This window comes from Meles meles, chromosome 7, assembly GCF_922984935.1.
Source record: "Meles meles chromosome 7, mMelMel3.1 paternal haplotype, whole genome shotgun sequence".
Classification (NCBI taxonomy): Eukaryota; Metazoa; Chordata; class Mammalia; order Carnivora; family Mustelidae; genus Meles; species Meles meles.
In genome coordinates, this window is record NC_060072.1 from 33,635,533 (window position 1) to 33,654,928 (window position 19,396).

Here is a 19,396-nt window from a genome sequence, read left to right on the forward strand (position 1 = left end):
TTCCTTTTCCTGGCTCCCTCCTCTAGCTGCGGAAGCCAAAGATTGGAAGCTTGGCGTTGCCGGCGGGGTGGGAAAGCGGGGAAGGTGAAGAGGCAGGGGACGGACAAGAGGGAAGGGAGTTGGTTTGGGGGCCGAACACCCCCCGCCCCAAAACGCAGTGGGAAAATTCTTGGTCCTGGGCTGCGCTTTCCCCTGGCATGGCGGGCGCGGGAGAGCTGCGCGGCGACCGGGCCGGACCACTCGCACTGACGTCCGCTCGCGCATCTCTTCCCGGTTGCGCAGGTCGTGGGTTCGAGCTCGCGTGGGACTCGGTGATGCCCGCTCTCATCCCTCCACCTGCGCTGCACACTTCGAGTTCCATGAAGTCCTCCGGGCGCGTCCTCTCTTCACTCGCTGAGAGGCAGGAGCAAACAGTTGGCTCTTCCTTCAAACTCAGAGGGCCCCAAAGGCTCAGTAAATGCCATAGACCCGGCAGGGGTCTGTATAAACGCCTCCGGAGTCGGACCCCAAATCCCGGCTGGTTCTTTACTGTCGATGCTGTCATCGGTCAGCGCTGGAGCCCTTTGGTCCTTCAGCTCCTCCAACTTTTGGAGCAGTGGAGCTGGGGGATAATCTTAGGCTCCAATTTCCAAGTGACCTCTAAGTCCACCTTGATTCAGTCTTTGGCTCCTCCTCAATGTATTTTACAGCCCTGACGTGCCCCCCACCCTCCGCCCCGTACTCCCCAGCGGGGGATTTTTGTGTCGAATCCGTAGACGAAAAGTTCTTGGCCCTCACGCTCGCTCGCCACGATCAGATTACTGCTCACAGACTGGAGCTGGTTGGGAGGTAGGGGTATATTTACTTTTAATCCTTTTGTGTGTTCAGTTCACCTTGTGTGATTGGGTGTGGAGAGCGGGGGAGGTGGGGGTTTCCAAACGGAGTGAAATTCCCATTCCATGGGTATTACCATGCTCGTGGGGTTGGCAGTTCTTAAAGTTTAGCAAGTCTGAAAATAACTACAGAACACAATAGAGTCCCCCTCCCTTCCTCTCTCTCTCTCTCTCCCTCTCTCTCTCTCTCTCTCTCTCTCTCTTTTTCTTTTCCTGCTTCCAAACGCCTTCTTCGAGGCTGAAGCTGGGCAGGTCTCCAAAGGTGCAGCAGCCACAACAATCCAGCAGTTCAAAGTTAGGCAGCAGTTGCACAACTTCTAGCAACTCTCTTAGCCGGCTGCTAATGAGCTGAAAGCCAGGAACTTTTGAGGAGGTGAAGAGGAAACTTTCAATCCTCTTCCCTTCACCGAGAAATCCGGATACCCACCCCCCACCCCCATCTCCAGATAACTTTGAGATAAGACCCTTTCTCTTCGCTGGCCTGGTGGACCATGGCTCCCTTTGGAAGAAACTTGCTAAAGACTCGTCATAAAAACAGGTAAAGTGTAGCGTGTGTGTGTGTGTGTGTGTGTGTGTGTGTGTGTGTGTGTGTGTGTCGCGGGGTGGGGGGGTGATGGGGCTTCTGTGTGAAAGTAGGTGTTTTGTTGCAATTAGATTCTGATGAAAATTGCTAGGAGTGGGAAAAGCCCTAGGGAATGAAGTTCTGTATTTATATTCAGCTGGCCAGGCTATTATTCAACCTCAAGGATCATTTATATATATATGATATATATATATCATATATATATACATCTCATATATATATTATTTTGATTCTGTTTCCTCCTTTAGCCAGTCCACAGCTACCATCACCAAAATTTCTTTGTGTTGCCTTGTGTATTTGAGTGCAGTGGGAAGGCAAGTTTCATTTTGGGCCAGATGGAATTTTAGCATATTATAGGAAGGGTTAAAATTTTGATGAAGATATAACCAGAATTTATTAGCCACTAATTAGAACGAAAAACAGCTGCTGATACAATCCGGAAACAATGCTTTGGCTCCCCTTAGAGTAGGGGCATTCCTGAAACTTGGAAAGTTTCCCAAAGTGAAAATACTCTGTAGAGAAACTTTTTTTTGAACTGATTGTTTCAAATATCTTTGAGAGCTTTAGGTGGTTTTAGGGTTTTAGGCACCAAAGGAGGATTCAAAGCAGCTCTCCTCCTTAATCCGTATTGCTACAAGTTTACTTCTGTTTGATTTTTTTTTTTTTTTTTTTTTTTGCTATTCTAAGCCTGCAGTGCCCTTAGTGTAAATGTATAAATAAATGTTTTTCTCTTTCTCTCTCCCTGTCTCTGTTACTGTCTCTCTCTCTCTCTCACTCTCTCTCTCTCTAACGTACACAGACTTTTCTTGAGCCAGTATGTGTGTTTCAGTCTTACTAAATATTTTATTAACACCCCGAATGTTACATTTATATGCTAAAACAATGTGAGGATAATTTTAGACATGGGCTTTACTGTTAGGATATTTATTTTGAAATAAGGGCTTTTCCATAACTCTTCTCTCCATCATGCTTGTTAGTACTTGTCATAATTTACTCGGGGTGATTTAAAAGCATACAATTACATGGTAGGAAATGACACAATTATTTTAAAGTGTCTGCTTGATAATTTATGATGATATAATTTTAAAGTAAATCTTCACATTCTGTGCCTAAATGTCTACTTGAAAAATTCTGGTTTTAATTTGTTCTAAATGTATTCATGATTGGGTTCATTAAGTTTGCTGAAGAAAGGAAAACAACAATAATCAGTACTATGAAACTTTCTAAAACAGTTTTATTTGCTAATAATTTGGTAATATACCACATATATGGCATTTCTGGCAGTTAGTGAAACTATATGTTAAAATAAAGAAATATGTCTGGGTATTCTTTAAAAAAGTTAGTGATGGTTACTAAAAATGGGCTTGTAATTTAGTGGTATCTATGCATTAAAAAATAATTCCAAAAGCCTTCTCTTGCCAATAGAAAAGACTTACTACTTTTAAATGATTACACAGTAGCATTATTTCTGAAGTATGTTTGTAAGAATGCCATCAAAATATATAAAAATTAGTTGGGGAAAGTTCATGGTCTTGCTGATCCTTCTAAATACACCCTTATAGTTCAGGATTGTTTTGTGTATGTGTGTTCTTGTTTTTTATTTTGATTATTATTAATTCTAGAATTCTGTCATTTGTGTGCCAAATAAACGGTTCAGTTTAAATAACTGTGTGTGCACTCCTGTGAGTTTCCCTCACGGAAGTACATGTCCACTTACATTATCTCAGTTTTGCCACTGTTTCATCCACCCATAAAACGTGGCTTTCATTCAGGGAGGTGAGTATACAGTTTTAAATATGACATTTTCTATGCAAAATTATGAAAAAATGGAAAGAAATAACAAAAAATGAGGAGTTTAACGGTACTTCAAGTTTTTCTGAGAAAACAGAATGGTGTTCCCAATGGTGATGCTTTATTAGGAATGTGTTTTGGTGGAAGTGGTAATAGTGAGGATATATGTTAGTCGCTCTAATAATTGAGTGCTTCCCTTTATAAATTTGTATTTTCCCATTCTTAAGAATTTGTAAGCCACAGCAGTGGTCAGAAAGATAAAAATATGAGTGTCTTAAAGCAGTCCATAAGCCACGTGTTATATTGAAATAGAATTAACGTGTATTTATTTTTTCAGTGTCCAGTAATTACCATAGGTGAGGTATTTTTGTTTTGTTCTACTTTGTTTTTGTACCTTCTCAAAGGCGAAACTACACATGAAACTTAGTGACATGATTAAGTCTATCCATTTTGTTTATCCGATTCCATAATGATTTAAATAATCTTACTTGGGCATACTGAAACTAAGTATCTTTCCTTAAATGACAAGTGATTCATCCTTTGATAGTAAATGTGATTGATGATAAAACATTTATCTGATAACAGCTAAGGCATTCCTCAAATATCTAAAATTCCTTGTAGAATGCAAAGAAAGAATTTGAGCAATGCTTTTGTATATCTTGTGATATATAATTTATACAAGTAAAAGAGCTTCTTGAACATAATTGCATCTTTGTAAGCAGGAAAAATATAGATTACTAGAAGAAATCTTAGGAATTTGAGATCATAAAATTTTGACAAAATTTGTTTATTGAACTTTTCTGCATCTATTCTCTTTCTGTCTTTTCCAAGTATGAGGCATAAAATCTTTTAGAAAATACAAGCTTAAGAGAGCAGTGCCATATCTGTCTAGTCACCATTGTGTTTTTATGCCTAGGACAGTGCCTGGCATATTCTGGACCCATGATACAGTTATTTACATAATTTGTAAATTAAATTATAAAACACAGTTACTATTTTATTCTCTATTCATCTTCTGATCTCGATTGGTATTGTATTGAAGTGAATGCTTCATAAAGGATTGGTTGACATTTGATATAATCCAAAACCCAAGGAAATAGACAAATAATTTTATGGAATTGGACACCAAGTTAATCCTACCCCGCTACATGATCTTTTCTAAATTTTAAGAAGCATTTAAATTTAAAAAATGGGGCAATAGTCTTTGGGGAATTTGAGAATAATGCATGGTCACGAATGATGGTATTATGGCACACAAACTTTTATGCTTTTCATTTCTAACTTTCATAGAAGTAAAAGAAATGGAGCCAATCTTAGGTCCTTTATATTTGCAATCAGAATTGATCTTTTAATTGTAGTAACAATGCCACAAATGCTTCATCAGAAGGAAGAATTTAAATTTGCAGCTATGGTAAAAGTTGCTGGCAAGATGGATGTTTTCTCTGAAATTAGAAGTATGGTGATTTGTGAAATGGAAAATTATCATGTACTATTTTGTCTAACCTCAAATAAACACTTAAAATATTCCTGAAAACGGATTGAGAAATGCACAGTATTTGAGTACATACATCTTTTTAGTTCCCAGGAGTTTCTGAAAGAGATTTCCCCTGATGATACTTGGTAACTTAAGTAGTTATTAGCTGGCAGGAGATAGCCCATTAGGAACAATGACTGGAATGCTTTATCCCTGGCCAAAAAAATACCAAGAGCACTGAAGGCAGTGAAATTGAGCTCTAGGTTAAATCTTGAATTGTTATTCAAATGACTAAAGTCAACTGAAAAATCCACTATACAAGAGGTTGTATTAGGTTGTATATCAATTCATGAAACATGTCAAGGTGAAAGGTTCTTAAATTGACTTTTTGAAAAAAAAAAAAAGTTTAAAAGTTTGTAGCTGGTTAACAATTTTATTTACAGAACATCTTTATTACCTGGACTGCATAACTTGGAAAGCTTTGATGTTATTTGATTGGTATATGGTTCCAGGAGATCTGATAATAGCTCTAAAAATTTCCAAAAATGTGGCTCTCTTCTTTTAATTTTAGTTCTGAAAATAGAATAAAGTTGAGGAACAGATGTATTTACCTCTTCCAGGAGTATGTGGATACCAGACCTTGATAGGGAATCTCTTTGTCTCTAGCCTATTGGCTTTCTAAAGTGTTATCTGTACTATGTATATGTGAAAGAAACAAGTTCAACATGTGTCTATGCTCGAATGTTCTTTAATGTCTACTTGCTTAGGAGTTTTAAAGACATCTTTTTGGCAAAACACATACAACACATACAACATTTTCTTTTTTTTTTTTGTAAGATTTTTAAAATTTATTTGATGGGGGTCGGGAAGAGAGAGAAAGAGTGCATATGAGCAGGGGCAGAGGGAGAGGGAGAAGTAGGCTCCCCGCTAAGCAAGGAGCCCTATTTGGAAATCCATCCCAGGACCCTGGGATCATGACTTGAGCCAAGGCAGACCCTTAAGGACTGAGCCATCCAGGCATCCCTAACATTTCCTTTTTTAAACAAATAGATTCCATTCCTGTGCAACCTGTTACAATTCTACACCTTCTAGAGAAAGTTTGCATATGTGTTGATTATCATTTAAGAAACTTAACTAATGTAGATGGTCACCCAAGGGCAAAGTAATTATGTCGTGTAAATGGAATAGAATCATGGATACGTGCTCAGCATTGGCAGTGAGAAGCAAGATATTTCAAAAATAAGAATGATCAATGGGTATTAAATGTGCTGAGAAACAAAGAAAGGTATCCTCAAAGGTTTATATCTGAATGGCCTCTGTTTTTATAAATAAAGTGACTTAAGATATCTATAAAAAAATTCTCATTTGTAGACTCAGTGAGAGCAAGGGTCTTACCTATCTTGTTTCTTTCTAGATATTCAGTGAGAGCTGGTTCTCAGATATTTATTGACTGAATAAATGAATTCAGCATGTACTCTTCAAATATGTCTGGTCCCCATAGAGTACTTGGATCAGAGTATATCAGTACGTGTGTGTTGAGTGGATGCATAGCTAACTTAAAGAATGAATCCATAAGTTCAAGGTTGACCTCTCATTATTCATGCTCTTAGGCTCAACTCCTTGCTTCTTCAAATGGTGAAGGGCCATATCTGACAAACAGACTTTACTGAGCTTCTGTTAGAAAATAAACAAAGAAACAGTGTAATTCATCTCACAGACATGCTCTTACTTCCCTTCAGTTCGTTGAGTGCAACCATGTGTATCAGTGAGGTTTTCCTGAGGATGGTGAGTGGCTACTATAGATCCCACTGCGAAGTGTGGAGAATCTCCCCCTTCTTTTGAGATAAGAGGGAAATAGGGTTAGGAAATATTTGTTTTCTTACATGATATGAGGGTTTTTTCTCCTTCTATAGGATAATTATAGTTCATGAGACAAAGGAAAATTCTAGAAAGAGGCAGAAAAATATCTTGGTTAAGAATTCCAGCAGACATTGGGTTCTTTCTCAGATATGCCATTATTAATTGTGGGCCCCAGGGCAAATATTTAATCTTTTTACTACAACAACAACACCAATACTAACAGCATGCAAGGGAAAATCCAAATTTGACAATTAGAGGAGGGTTGCTCTTTAATACACAATTATGAATAAAAGTATTACTAAGGTTGTTCTGGGGAAGACAGCTGTGCAAATGAGGCAACCCTTATGCTTAAGCTTCATGAGCTTCAGGATAGATCCAGCTCTACTAACACTTCTTTTAACACCATGTGGCACTGTTCTGAGTGATTTACATAATACCTAAAGTAATGCTGTGAAGAAGGTACTATCATTTCCCCTATTTTACATTTGAAGCAGTGGAAGAATAAATAAGTGACAGAGACAGGATTTGAACCCATGCACTTAATCATTATTCTGCATGGCTTGTTTAGGACTGACTTTTCTCATCTCTAAAACAGAGTTAATCCTAAATCGTCAAGTCTTAGATTAAATCTGGTTATATTTAAAAGACTGCACAGTACGAGGAGGATAGTAATAAAAGCTCAATAAATATTCACCCCTTGTTCAGGCTGTAGGATTGAAATGCTATGAAGTATATCTAAGTTTTTAATATTTAAACATGGCTTGAAATTTTGGTCTTGGAAATCTCATCTCAGAACGTCTATATTACCACTGATCTCTTTTCCTCTGTAGATAGAAAGAGGTAAATTATAAACTACTGAATATGATTAGAATGAGTCTATCAGTGTTGTACTAAACTATCTTTGGATCTTAATGAAGTATTTGAATTCTGACAGCTTTTAGGTTTAATCTTCATTCCTCTTTTGAGCCAAATCATGAGACCATTAATGATTTGGCAATGTGTAGCATACCGTAGTTTATGGGATTTCCTTATGTGTCCTTGAGGAGCTTTGATAAAAAGAAAGAATGCATAATTTAAATATTTAGTTTCATCTTTGTCTAATAAAATGAGAGATTGAATTAGATTTTTAAAATTAAAAAAATTTAAATATTTTATTTATTTGAGAGAGAGAGTGTACTAGAGAAAGAGGGAGTGGGGCAGGGAGGGAGAGAGAGGTAGACTCCCCTGCTGAGCAGGGAGCCCAAGACAATATGGGGGTTTGATCCCAGAACTCTGGGATCCTGACCTGAGCCAAAGGCAGATGCCTAGTCCACTGAACAACCTGGGTACCCTGAATTAGATTTTTAAGCTCCCTTTAATTTCTAAAGTTCTATGATTCTAAAATACCCTCTGCAGAGTAGAGTTTAGTTCTCTTGTCTTGCTTGTTTACCTTTTGAAGATAACTTTTAAAAATAGAATTAAAAGATAGATTTTTTTTTGGCGTATAATTTTATTTTACCTAAAACATGATGCATTGGCACATAACTTCTACCACAAAAGGTAGCATTATGGTAAAAATCAAATGTGTTTATTTTCACTTATTAAAAGGTGTGTTTAGTTTATAAATTATAATATCTAGGAATTACTGAGTGTTTGCTATTTGCTAAGCACAATTTTAAGTTTAATAATATGAATATATGAATGTTATGAGTAGCTATCTTTTTATTTTAGTTCTTTAAGACTGGTAGTCTGTGTATTTGGTATTGTACCAGACATGCAAAGACACAACCTCATTCCTAAGAGATTAAACTAATTGAGAGAACAGCACTATAGTTAAATATCTCAAGCATGAACTTTCTTTTAAATCACTCTTGCATGGGAAACTGTCTTTGACAGGGTAGGTAAAATCACAGTCTTTATGATGCAATTAAGAAGATGAGAGTGTACTCTCTTGCAGTGAAAAAGGCTGTTCCTTTGTACAGTAGGTGCTCAATAAATGGTTTTGATTACCTCTAAGTAGAAGTACATAACAGAGGAGTACATGGAGGTAAAGAAAAATAAAAGGAGCATCATCATAATTAGATAGCATTTATTATTAAACTCCCACAGTTCGGTGACAGGCTTGGACAAGAGTAGGGAACACAATAAGATGTATAAAAAGATGTAGGAGGGGGTTGAATCACACAATGGTAAGACTGACTAAGATAGGATAATCAAAAGATAAGGATCGAGAAACAGACAGAAATACGGTCAGTTTGGCAAGAATCCATAATGTTGATTGGGTTGTTTAAAAAAAAAAAAAGAATTTTACAACTGAGGAAGTGTACAGAAAAGATTTTAAGAATGTGTTTCTATAGCAGCATTAGACTTACAGTCAACAACAGGTGAGTGTTTTTCCTTCTAATAATCATATTAGATTGGTCAGTTTATCAGTTCATAAAACTGAGTTATTCTATTTGTGGACATTTTTCATTTTCGTTTTAGTTATGCAGATAATGGTCCAACTTCAGCAAGTTTTTATGCTCACTAATTAGGGTATATAATTGATGGGAGTTTTGTGGCTGAGACTTCTGGATATACTTGCACAGTATATACTTGTTCTCAACCAATGACTAGCATGTTTTATAGCTACCTTTAGTTATTCCAAGGCTCCTCTTTTACTCTGATGTTTTTCAATCCTCTTGGAATTCTCTGAAGTTATGGTAAACTGAGGGTACTGAAGATCCAGTAGGAGAGCATTAGTTTGGGGAGACCACGGTCTTTCATAGTAGAGCCTGAGGATATCTATTTTTAGATCTGCACGTAAGGACCTTACATTTGCCTAGAAGCCATGAGGGATGCTATTGAGAAACCATGAGTGTTTCCATGATGAAGACATAGAATAACTGCAATCTCATATGAAGACAAGAGTCATACACCATTAGGAAAATACCTGTAAGGCTATATTGGACTTTTGAGATTCCATCTTTTTTAATGGTGTGGGAAGTTAGGCACTTTTTAGCAGAAGACTACAAAGTATTATCCTTGGTTTCTTGACCGCCTGTTCTACTCTAATAGTGAAATCCCAAGAATTTCTCTCTAGAACTATTAATAATAGGCATGAAACTTAGACTAAATTACTTTTTAAAAGAATGTTGATCATCAGTAGTAGCTCTATCTTTAACTAGGAGAACTTGATGTGATCAGGTTCCAGGATTAAGTGAAATGTCTGCTTGTGCTATGTTAACACTGTCCACAGTCCAAGTATACTACAATACTGCTGACTTACCTGCCGAAGCTTCTAAAAACAAAACATTCATCGACTATCCCACTTTGTCAGATTTGGCATCTACTTATTTATATTTGCCTTGTGCTGACTCAAGATGATGGTTATTTGATGATTTTTTTTTTTAATTCAGAAGTATAAATGAACCACACATTTTGCAGGGGGCAGGATGATGAAAGATTAGAGATGAACCAGATATGGATCATGCTTTTAAGGGATTTGCTGATTAGGAGACACACAGACATACACAAATAATTAAAATATAAGGCAGGCATTTATAAAGTATCAGTAAGATGCATGTATTCAACAATAAATATTATTTACCTTGTAATATGGGCCACACATTATTTTAGGTGCTGGGGATGAAATAGTGAGGAAGATAGTAAAGGTCTCTGCTCTCACTGAGCTGATAGTGCCGGGGAGGACAGGCAGGCAGACAATACAGGCAGGCAGACAATACAGGCAGGCAGACAATAAGCAAACAGTAAATGAACAAGATGTCAGATAGTGATTATTGTCAAAAAGTCACTATGGAGGTAGAATTGATAGGAATTGAAAAATGAGTGGATGAGGCAGTAAAGGATATTAGGATGAAAAACAAAGAATCAATAATAACTATAATTTTGGGTCTGAGTAACTGGGAACATAGTGTGTCATCAGGAAAAAACAGAAAGAATGGCAAAGGTAATTTTGGGGAGGGAAAAACATGGGGAGAAGAGTGAAAAATGCAAGGTCTAATTTGTATGTTTCCAAATATTCCACCTCCAAACACCTGGTGTTTGGACACACTGCACCTGAGATGGGACTGTGAAAGCGGCCTTTCATCCAGCCTACTCTGATACCTTCTGACGTCCATATGTGACTGATTAATATAGAACGTACAGCACCTGGAACAGGGCTTTAAAGACAAAAGACTGGTTTCCCATTCAGGGCCTTCAAGCTGACTAATCCTATGTTAAACCCACTCAATCTCCATGAACCATTTAGCACCCATCCTTTTAGTGATCTCTTAATCATTACCTTTGGTCCAAATGACTTCCAAGCCTTGCCGTCACTTCCAGGGGTTGCAAATTTCTCCTATTTAAAGATTACATGATTTTTACCTTTTTATCCTCTAGACAGTCATATGTAGAATTATGTAGATACGGGAGTTTTAAATAATGTGGTTAGATAATAAAATCTAAATTTTTGGTGCTGGTAAATCATCTAGGTCAGGAGTCGGCAAACATTTTGTGAAACGGCCACGTACTCAGTGTTTTAGTTTTCTTGGACCATAATGTCACTATCTCAACTACTCAACTTTGTCAATGTAGTATAAGGACAACTATGGACAATGCATAATTAAATGGGCATGACTGTATTCCAGTAGAACTTTACTTACAAAAATAGATGGTGGGACAGTTGTAACTACTAGGTGCTAGTTGACTGAAGAATTCTCTTTGTATACTTTTCCAAAACCTACTTCCAATCCATGCTGCAAAAAATAAAAGAAACATTTCCATCTACTATGGTAGGCACTTAGGCTTCAAAAATGAAAGATTCAGTCCAGGACCTGACTGGCAAACTAGAAAAAAGAAAGGGTCAAGAAAAGGCACCCTTTTCCATCTGGGGTGGAGGGAAGGGGGTTATTCAGAGAAGGTAAGGGAATTTGCCTAGCGGAAGGGACATGTAAAGAAGAGTAAGAGAGAATAGGGAAAAAGGGTAATTCAGGCAAGGAAGCAAGTTACAGAATGGCCCAGAATGAAAACAAAACTGGCAGATGCAGTTCAATCCATTCTAGAAACCCAAAGCGTGATATATGTGACAGTGCTTGGAGTTATCAGAGATCAAAGTCAGGGATAACTTGTTGGGTGCATATTAACATTCATCCTAAAGAGTGCTTGGCTATGATTTGGGGAATCAGGTCATGGAAGGAATCCTAGGAGTAGGCAGGAAAGAGAGAAAACAGGAGAGAAAGAGAGAGGGAAAGGCAGAGACAGAGAGGAGAGGGGGCAGAGAGAGAGAGATTTAAAAAAGACTTGGAAACCATTGAAGACGTTAATCAAGGAAAGTATAGAGGCAGATTTGCAGGTTAAAAAGGACAGCTTGGCAATGTCATGGACCACAAATATGAAGTGGGCAAAAGTTTATAATAAAATAATATTTAATAGCTTACTACAGTAATCTGTAGTGAAACTGAGAGTTGGGAGAACAAGTAAGGCAGACTTACTGACTAAAGGGGGTAACAGAGAAAAGAACCTAGGAAGATCCTAGTTTTCAAGCTTGTGACAAAGGATGGAGGACAGCGATCACATTCAGTAACATGAAGAATCAGGAGATGGAATAGTTTGGAATATGAGAGAAAAAGATGATGAATTAGTTTTGATCAGTCAAATTTGAGGTTCCTGTGAATTATACAATGTAAATATGAAGTAAACATGCAAAAAAGGAGCTTGTGAATACGGGTCTAGAGCTCAAGGGCAAATATATATAGATTTGGGAATATCAGCATACAATGGGCTGGTAAAATTGTGGACAATATTAGAGTCACCCATAAAATGTGTTTAATGAGACAAGAAATGACTCACAGGAAACTGGGGGAGGCCATTTATATCAGTATCAGTACTTATTTGGAATCATTTGTATCAGTCTTATTGCATAATAAACCATCCTAAAAATTAGTGGATGAAAACAACTCGTTATTCATCTTCTTTTTTATTTTTATTTTTGTTATTTTTCAATTTTTATTTATTTGTTTGCTTGTTTGTTTGTTTCGATTCTGCGGGTAAACTGAGGGTGGTTCTTCTGCTGGTTTCGCCTAGGCTGTTTCAATGAGAGCAGGTTGGTTGGGGTCTAGGTTCAGATGGGACGACTGAGATGCCTGGGTCTCTCTCTCCATATGGTCTTTCATCTCAGGCGTTTTCATCAAGCAGCAGTACTAGGACGGCATTCCTGGAGGAAAGCAGAAGCTACAAGACTTCTTGAGGCCGGGACTTAAGAACTTTCATATGTGGTTTTCACCATATGCTACTGGCCATAGCAAATCCCAAGGTGTATCCTGGGGGAGGAAATGGACTCCATATCTTGATGGAAGGAGCTGCAAAAGAATCTAGCCACCCTGTAGGACACACATGCAGAGAAAGCAAGTCCCATCATGCAGGATGTGTGAAGGAGAAGCTAGAAGGGTAAAGCGAGAAGCTTAGAGGGTGAAACCCAGGAGTCAAGACATGAGTTGCTGCAAGATGGAAAGGAAAGATCACAATGCATAATGTTACAAAGAGGTCAAGTTGAATCCATTCCAAAATGGTGGCTAAGTTTGGGAGTTCTGAGATCTCTAACAAGCCTGAGAAGAAATGTGTCTGTTAGGGGTAGGGGGTAGGTGGGTGGGGGCGGGAAGTCACTTTATGGTAGATTATTGTTACTGAAAAGAGAAGAAATAATGAAAGAAAGTGAGCATGGATTGCTATTTGAGTTTGTGAATGAAAGAGAGTTGATGCAAATATGTGGCTATAATAATTGTAGATAAAGCATGACAGGATAGTGGGAAGGACCAGAGGAAAAGGTAGAGGATAAAAAGAGTTTAAGAAGGGATACATTTTGAAGCAAAGTTCTAGAGGAGGTGGAGGCAGTGAGATTCAGAGCATATAAAAAAGCTTAACGTTTGGGGAAGGGAGATGGACATATGATGCTTTTGACATGGATGACCAGTTTTTCTCTTATCCAAGGTATTTTCAAGTAGGTCCTTTTTTTTTTTTTTTTTTTTTTAAACAAAATGGCATGGCAGGCCCTCATATATTCTTGTTGCTACAAGTTATAAAGTTTTTGTTGCTCTTTAGGTAATTTATTTGCAACTAAGGTGAACAGCTGATTATTTCAGCCTCCATTTGGAAGTCACATTTTATTCTAGATTATGTTCAGAAAGTGGAAATCAGGGATAAAAGAGCTCATCTTATGTTTTCAGCTATCCTACTGGGTAATGCAAATTCTTATATTTTTCTAGTGCCATTCAAATATGCCAGCATATTTCAGAATACATTTAGAGAGGGAAGAGTGGGTGGCTGCAGGCAGATACAGGTAAAAAAAAATCACCATTATTAGGGAATATCTTTCACTAAGTATGCAAAACCAGTTATGGACTGAGCTGCCCACAAGAAAAATCACGCTAATAGCTGACGAAGCTACAACTGTCATTAAACTAAATATTCAGACTAGGTAACTTTCCTTTAATAAATATATGTATGCTTAGTTGTTATAAAATATTTCTCTAAAAAGTACAAATCAACAAGGAAACGTTAGGTATTTGCCAGGCACAGGTAACACTGGGAAGTGAGCAGAAGAATTTCCAATGAGATTAGGTATTTGCTCAGCATTTCATCTGGTAAATACTACATGTTAAATATTTACATTTTGATTAAATCAATTTCCGGAATCTGAATTACAAGCTTAGTTTACTTAACCCCCAGCTGTCTCCAATACATATTCTTTACACATTCCTTTCCCTTTTCTCTGTTTATGGGACTTATGTACTATAGCTACCCTGCAATTATGTTATGTACAGGGTTTTTCTTACCCTGCATTCCTGGCTTACTTCCTAGAAAATTAAACTGGCATTAGTAGAACATAAAACTAGTGATTTTTATATGTGTGTGTGTAAATCCTTAATCTTCTGTGCCTCAATTTTCTAATCTGTAAAATGGATTTAACAACAGGATATATCTGGTCAGATTGTGATGGAAACTAACTGAGTTAATGTATATAAAGCGTTTAGAACAATGGCAGGCACATACTAAGCATTCAACAAAGTGAACTACTATCCGGTGTACCCCTTCACACACACACACACACAAACACACACACACACACACACACACACACACTTCACTATGTTTTAAATATCTGTCCTTCAGTTACCAGGTCCACACATAATCATGTGTGGAGTCACAATCTGAAGGAGTCTTCTTTACAGACAAAGTATTTTTACTTATTTATTAATTTTTAAGTAAACTCTGCCCCCAAAGTAGGGCTCAAACTCACAATTCCAATGTCAGGAGTCACATGCTGTACCCAGTAAGCCAGCCATGTGCCCCTACAGACAAGATCTAAATCAGTATGTTGCCCCAAATTAAATCTCTTGAGGTTCTTTTATTTAACCAGACTTTCTACAAAGAGTTATAGGACTGGAGAATGAACTGAAGACTTTGAGGGCAATTACTATGTTTTTATTATTATTTATTAAATATGACTTACGTTTTATTTTTTTTATTTTGAGGTATTTTATAACATATTTGTTCAGAGTTTATCTTATGACTTTCAGTAATGTTTAAATGGTCTTGAAGTTTTAGAATCTCCCTTTCTAAGTGTAGCTTTTCTCCTTCCAAGGTGTATGATGAATTCCTGAATATAATTATCTTCTGTATCATTTTATACCCAATATATTCATATTTATACCAAATATATTCATATTTGCTAAAACTACAGTTTCATTAATGATTGTTGAAGCAAGTTATAAAGCTTATATACCATAATTCTAAATGGACAATTTATTTGGAAGATAACTAACTTGGAATGGATTCAGTTAATTTGCATAGAACTTTTTGTTTTTTTAATACATTTAAGTTTTATCCTACTCAATTTTCTGTTTTATCCTACCCATTTTCTGTTTGTGTTTGGGTCATTCCTTTACTTTTGTTACAAAGTTTCCCATTCATATACAAAATATAATTTTTTCTCCTATATAATAATGATGTGGCTAACTGATTTATTAGCTAACTTACTTATAGTTGTACTGCGATAATTTCGATTATTGGGAAAAGATGTTATTAAATTTGGAAGTATGGTATTTTTGTTTGAAAATAGCTGTAACATGTGATTTAAGTGTTCAGCATCCAAAATGATTATTTATAGCATCCCCAGCATTTTAAATTTTATAATTGACATAGAGTTGGGTCTGTGAATTCAAATATTAGTTTATAACCTTTGGTATAAAACTTAAATTGGTAAACTTGTTTTTTATCATCATCCATTTTTATTCTTTAATGACTTACATGCTTTTATTCACAGAATTGTGCATTTCTGGGGTTCTTAAGTAGCTCAGTTGTTAAGTGGCTGCCTTCAGCTCGGGTCATGATCCAAGGGTTCTGGGATTGAGCCCGCATCGGGGTCCCTTCTCTCCTTCTCCCAATTCCCCTGCTTGTGTTCCCTCTTTCACTGTGTCTTCCTCTGTCAAATAAGTAAATAAAATCTTAAAAAAAAAAGAAATGTGAATTTCTACAAGGTATTGTCAGATCTGAGCATGAGATAAATATACTGAAATCAAATTTCTTTGTCCTGTATTGTCCTGTAGCTCTCATTACCATTCATCATTTCTGAAACTTGCATTGTTGGGTTATTCTCTCTCCCAGTATTATTTACTGATATGTTTTTAATATGAGTGTCACATATAGTGAGCTATACATTGAAGGTTCTATTTGACTGGACGTCATACCCTATGAGGGTTATTACTTATTTGGGCAAGATGTTTTAAGAAAGAACTGCCTGAGAATGGTTTTCACAACTTCAAACATATCCATCTTTTCTATAAAAAATATATACATTATGAGGCATTAAATTCTGCTTTCTACTGGATCAGAATCTGTGCAAGAACTAAGTTTTTTTTTTCTGTGTATTGCTATTTTGTATATCATTCATCAGAATACAGAACACAAAAATGAACTATATATGTATTCATTCTGTATCAATTCTAGTTGTGTTCCTTGCTATAGCATTGAATTGCATAGTGATATCAGAATCAAATTAACTTTAATCTTTTGAGGCATATAAATGTGTTTTGAGATTTAATAAATAACTCAAAGGGAGTAAATTGTATTATGAGTTAAAATACTAAGGAGACAGTTGTCATTTCCCTGTAGAATGAGAAGTTTGACTAAAAAATATTTATTTACTTTCAACTTCATGGCAAAAAAAAAAAAAAAACCCATACTATGACAATATCATAACTTGGCCAAAGGTCAGTAAAATGTAGACTACTCATAACCCTTGGTTTGTATTCAGCAATCAGCACAAATAACTGGATTTGTAAATGTAGTGTCATCTGCCATTTCATTTGAATAATGGTGACTTCTGGACAGTATTCAAATCCAAGGTGTCTTCTAAATAATCCAAACAAGGTAGTGTTATATTCAGTGTAGTTTTATGACTAAGGTAATTTTACAGACTATTTTTGACTTTTCTAGTCATTGTCATGCCTACAATGCCCCCAGCCTTGCCTGGGTGCTACAGATGCTTTCCCTCATTTCCCACTGTTGTTTCTGGGAATTTCCATTTCATCCTGTAAAGACTGTAGGTCTTGGCCTCTACTTCCCCCAAACTCTGGGTCCATTCCTAATTCTGGTCTTTGTCCCGTCTGTCAGGGCAGAATAGACGGTAAAGTAGTAAGAGAAAAACACAAAGAAAACCCCTTCTGCAGACTCCCATTCCCCTCTGAACACCGCTGAGACTGCCCTGGTCTCCTGACTATTTATGTCATGTCATAGATATTCAAATACCATTTCTTAATGAAGGAGAAAGATTTACTAGTCTGTGAATGGAAGTTTTTCCTAAACTATAATTAACCCTATTCTGAGTGTTTGTGTTTCTCAACGCAAATATCAGCATTCCTTAGGACCAGTTCTGGGATTAACAGAGGGAAATCCAGTTGGGCAGGATTAATAATAAACATAAAGCAGGCTGTGGAGTGAAAGGAGGAAAAAAAGTTGCATTTTGGCAGTAGAATGCCAGCTTTCATCATTTATTTTAGAGAACTTGAGATTGGAAATGTCTCCCTTGTTTATTATTTTTGTTTTCATAATTTTTGTCTTAGATTCTCCAGAAGATACAAGGAAAAAGAGTAAAGGTGAAGTTGTAACATTGATTTTGTTGTAAATCTGGAAGAGGATTCTTCTGTTGCACCACTGTTGACATTTGTCGCTATAAGCTTTTGCTACCAGGAAACTATTCCGTGCACTGCAGAACATTTATGTTCCCTCAACCCACTAGATGCTGGTGGTACCCCCGACTCTAATGTAAAAATAAAAAATGTCTCCATGCATTGTCAAATATCTCCTGAGGGGCAGAATCACCCCTGGTAGAGAACCACTGGTTTAGAAGGAGAGACTCTCCAGTTTAAAAAATAGCTAATAGCAATAAGAAGGAAACAGAGAACAGTCTTTGAGCAATGGACCAGGACTCAGATATGCCCCAGAGCTCCACAGTTCTTCATCTTTCAATCTGATGGATCCTTCCATCACAATGTTCAGGCACAAGGGCCACCAATAGTTTGGACCTGGAAAGGTTTAACTATTAATTTCTAAGCATGGAATATTGTTCCCAAGGGACTTAAACAATAAAAGCATTTCACTTTGTCACTCCTATACATACCAGCTAGATTGTGTCCATATCCAACTTTTGGGGCTGACCTCTGAAATAGTTGTAGTAGAGGTTCTGTGGAAAATGCATTCACATGTTCAAAGTATTTTCCACAAATATCTATAGGTTGCATTCTAGTGTTTGTATAGTGGGTTTTAGAAGCTATTTTATAATTTAATTTTTAATTAATTAATCATTTTAATGATTCTCATTATTTTGAAAGTACGCCTCCAGGTACGCCTGAGTGTCTTTGTCCATTAAATTTCTGCCTTCAGCTTGGGTCATGATCCCAGGGTCCTGGGACTGAGTTCTACCTACATCAGTCTCCCTGCTCAAAGGGAAGTCTGTTTTTCCCTCTCTCTCTGCCCACTGCCTGTGCTCTGTCTCTCTCTCTCACTCTCTCTCGAATAAATAAATACATAAATAAAAAAATAAATAATAAGTAAAATAATTAAAAAAAAGAAAGTAGGCTTCCGTATAATATATTTGTCCTCATAAGTTTTATATGTCAAATTTCAATTAAACTTTAATGTCTAGTATATACTAGAAATAAATGTTACTCTTTGATTTATTCCCTGTGCCCTCACATCAATGCTCTTTTCCTCTGGGCAACTGAATAAAGATGGCCAAAGTTTATCCATTTATCTTCATTTTTCTCTGCTTTCACAATGAGTCTTTTTTCACTAAATATGTTTTCAGAGATCTTTGGTTTGGCATTGTAATATCTTAGTAAATAGTTTTTTTTAAATCTTAAAACTTACAGATTTAGATAATTAATTTATTCTCTGATGCTTTGTCCATATTTGTTGAAGAAATATTTGAGTGTATGAACATTGCATTTGTAATTATAAGCCAACTCAACTTAATTCTGTGTCATTGTTTTTGTGTTATTAAAATTAATTATCAATGGAGAAATATTTTCAATATCTTGATTTACAATAGAGTGAATGCAAGAAGCCCAATATTTAATTTTAATTATTATTTCAGAGTGACTATGGAAAAGTACCCATAAGTGAGGTTAATAGATGTTGCAGAAGAGGTTTATTTAGCGTATAAATCTTAATTTTCTGATGATATTCCTAAAAGGTGAACACCGAATAATGAAATAGCTGTAGAATTTTATATATATATAAAGTGTAATGAACCTCATTAGCACAGTTTTAAACAAAATCGGAGGGTTATAAATCAGA

At 36.5% G+C, this 19,396-nt stretch overlaps 1 protein-coding gene across 1 annotated transcript in view; it reads left to right on the forward strand.

The window, feature by feature from the left end:
- Positions 1 to 1,117: 1,117 nt before the first annotated feature.
- RASSF9 (Ras association domain family member 9) overlaps positions 1,118 to 19,396 on the forward strand; it is a 28,198-nt gene continuing 9,919 nt past the window's right edge. Inside the window, exon 1 of the mRNA XM_046010600.1 lies at positions 1,118 to 1,410. Within this exon, the coding sequence (XP_045866556.1) occupies positions 1,364 to 1,410 (47 nt within the window). The 5' untranslated portion in view covers positions 1,118 to 1,363. The remainder of the gene's footprint in view (positions 1,411 to 19,396) is intronic.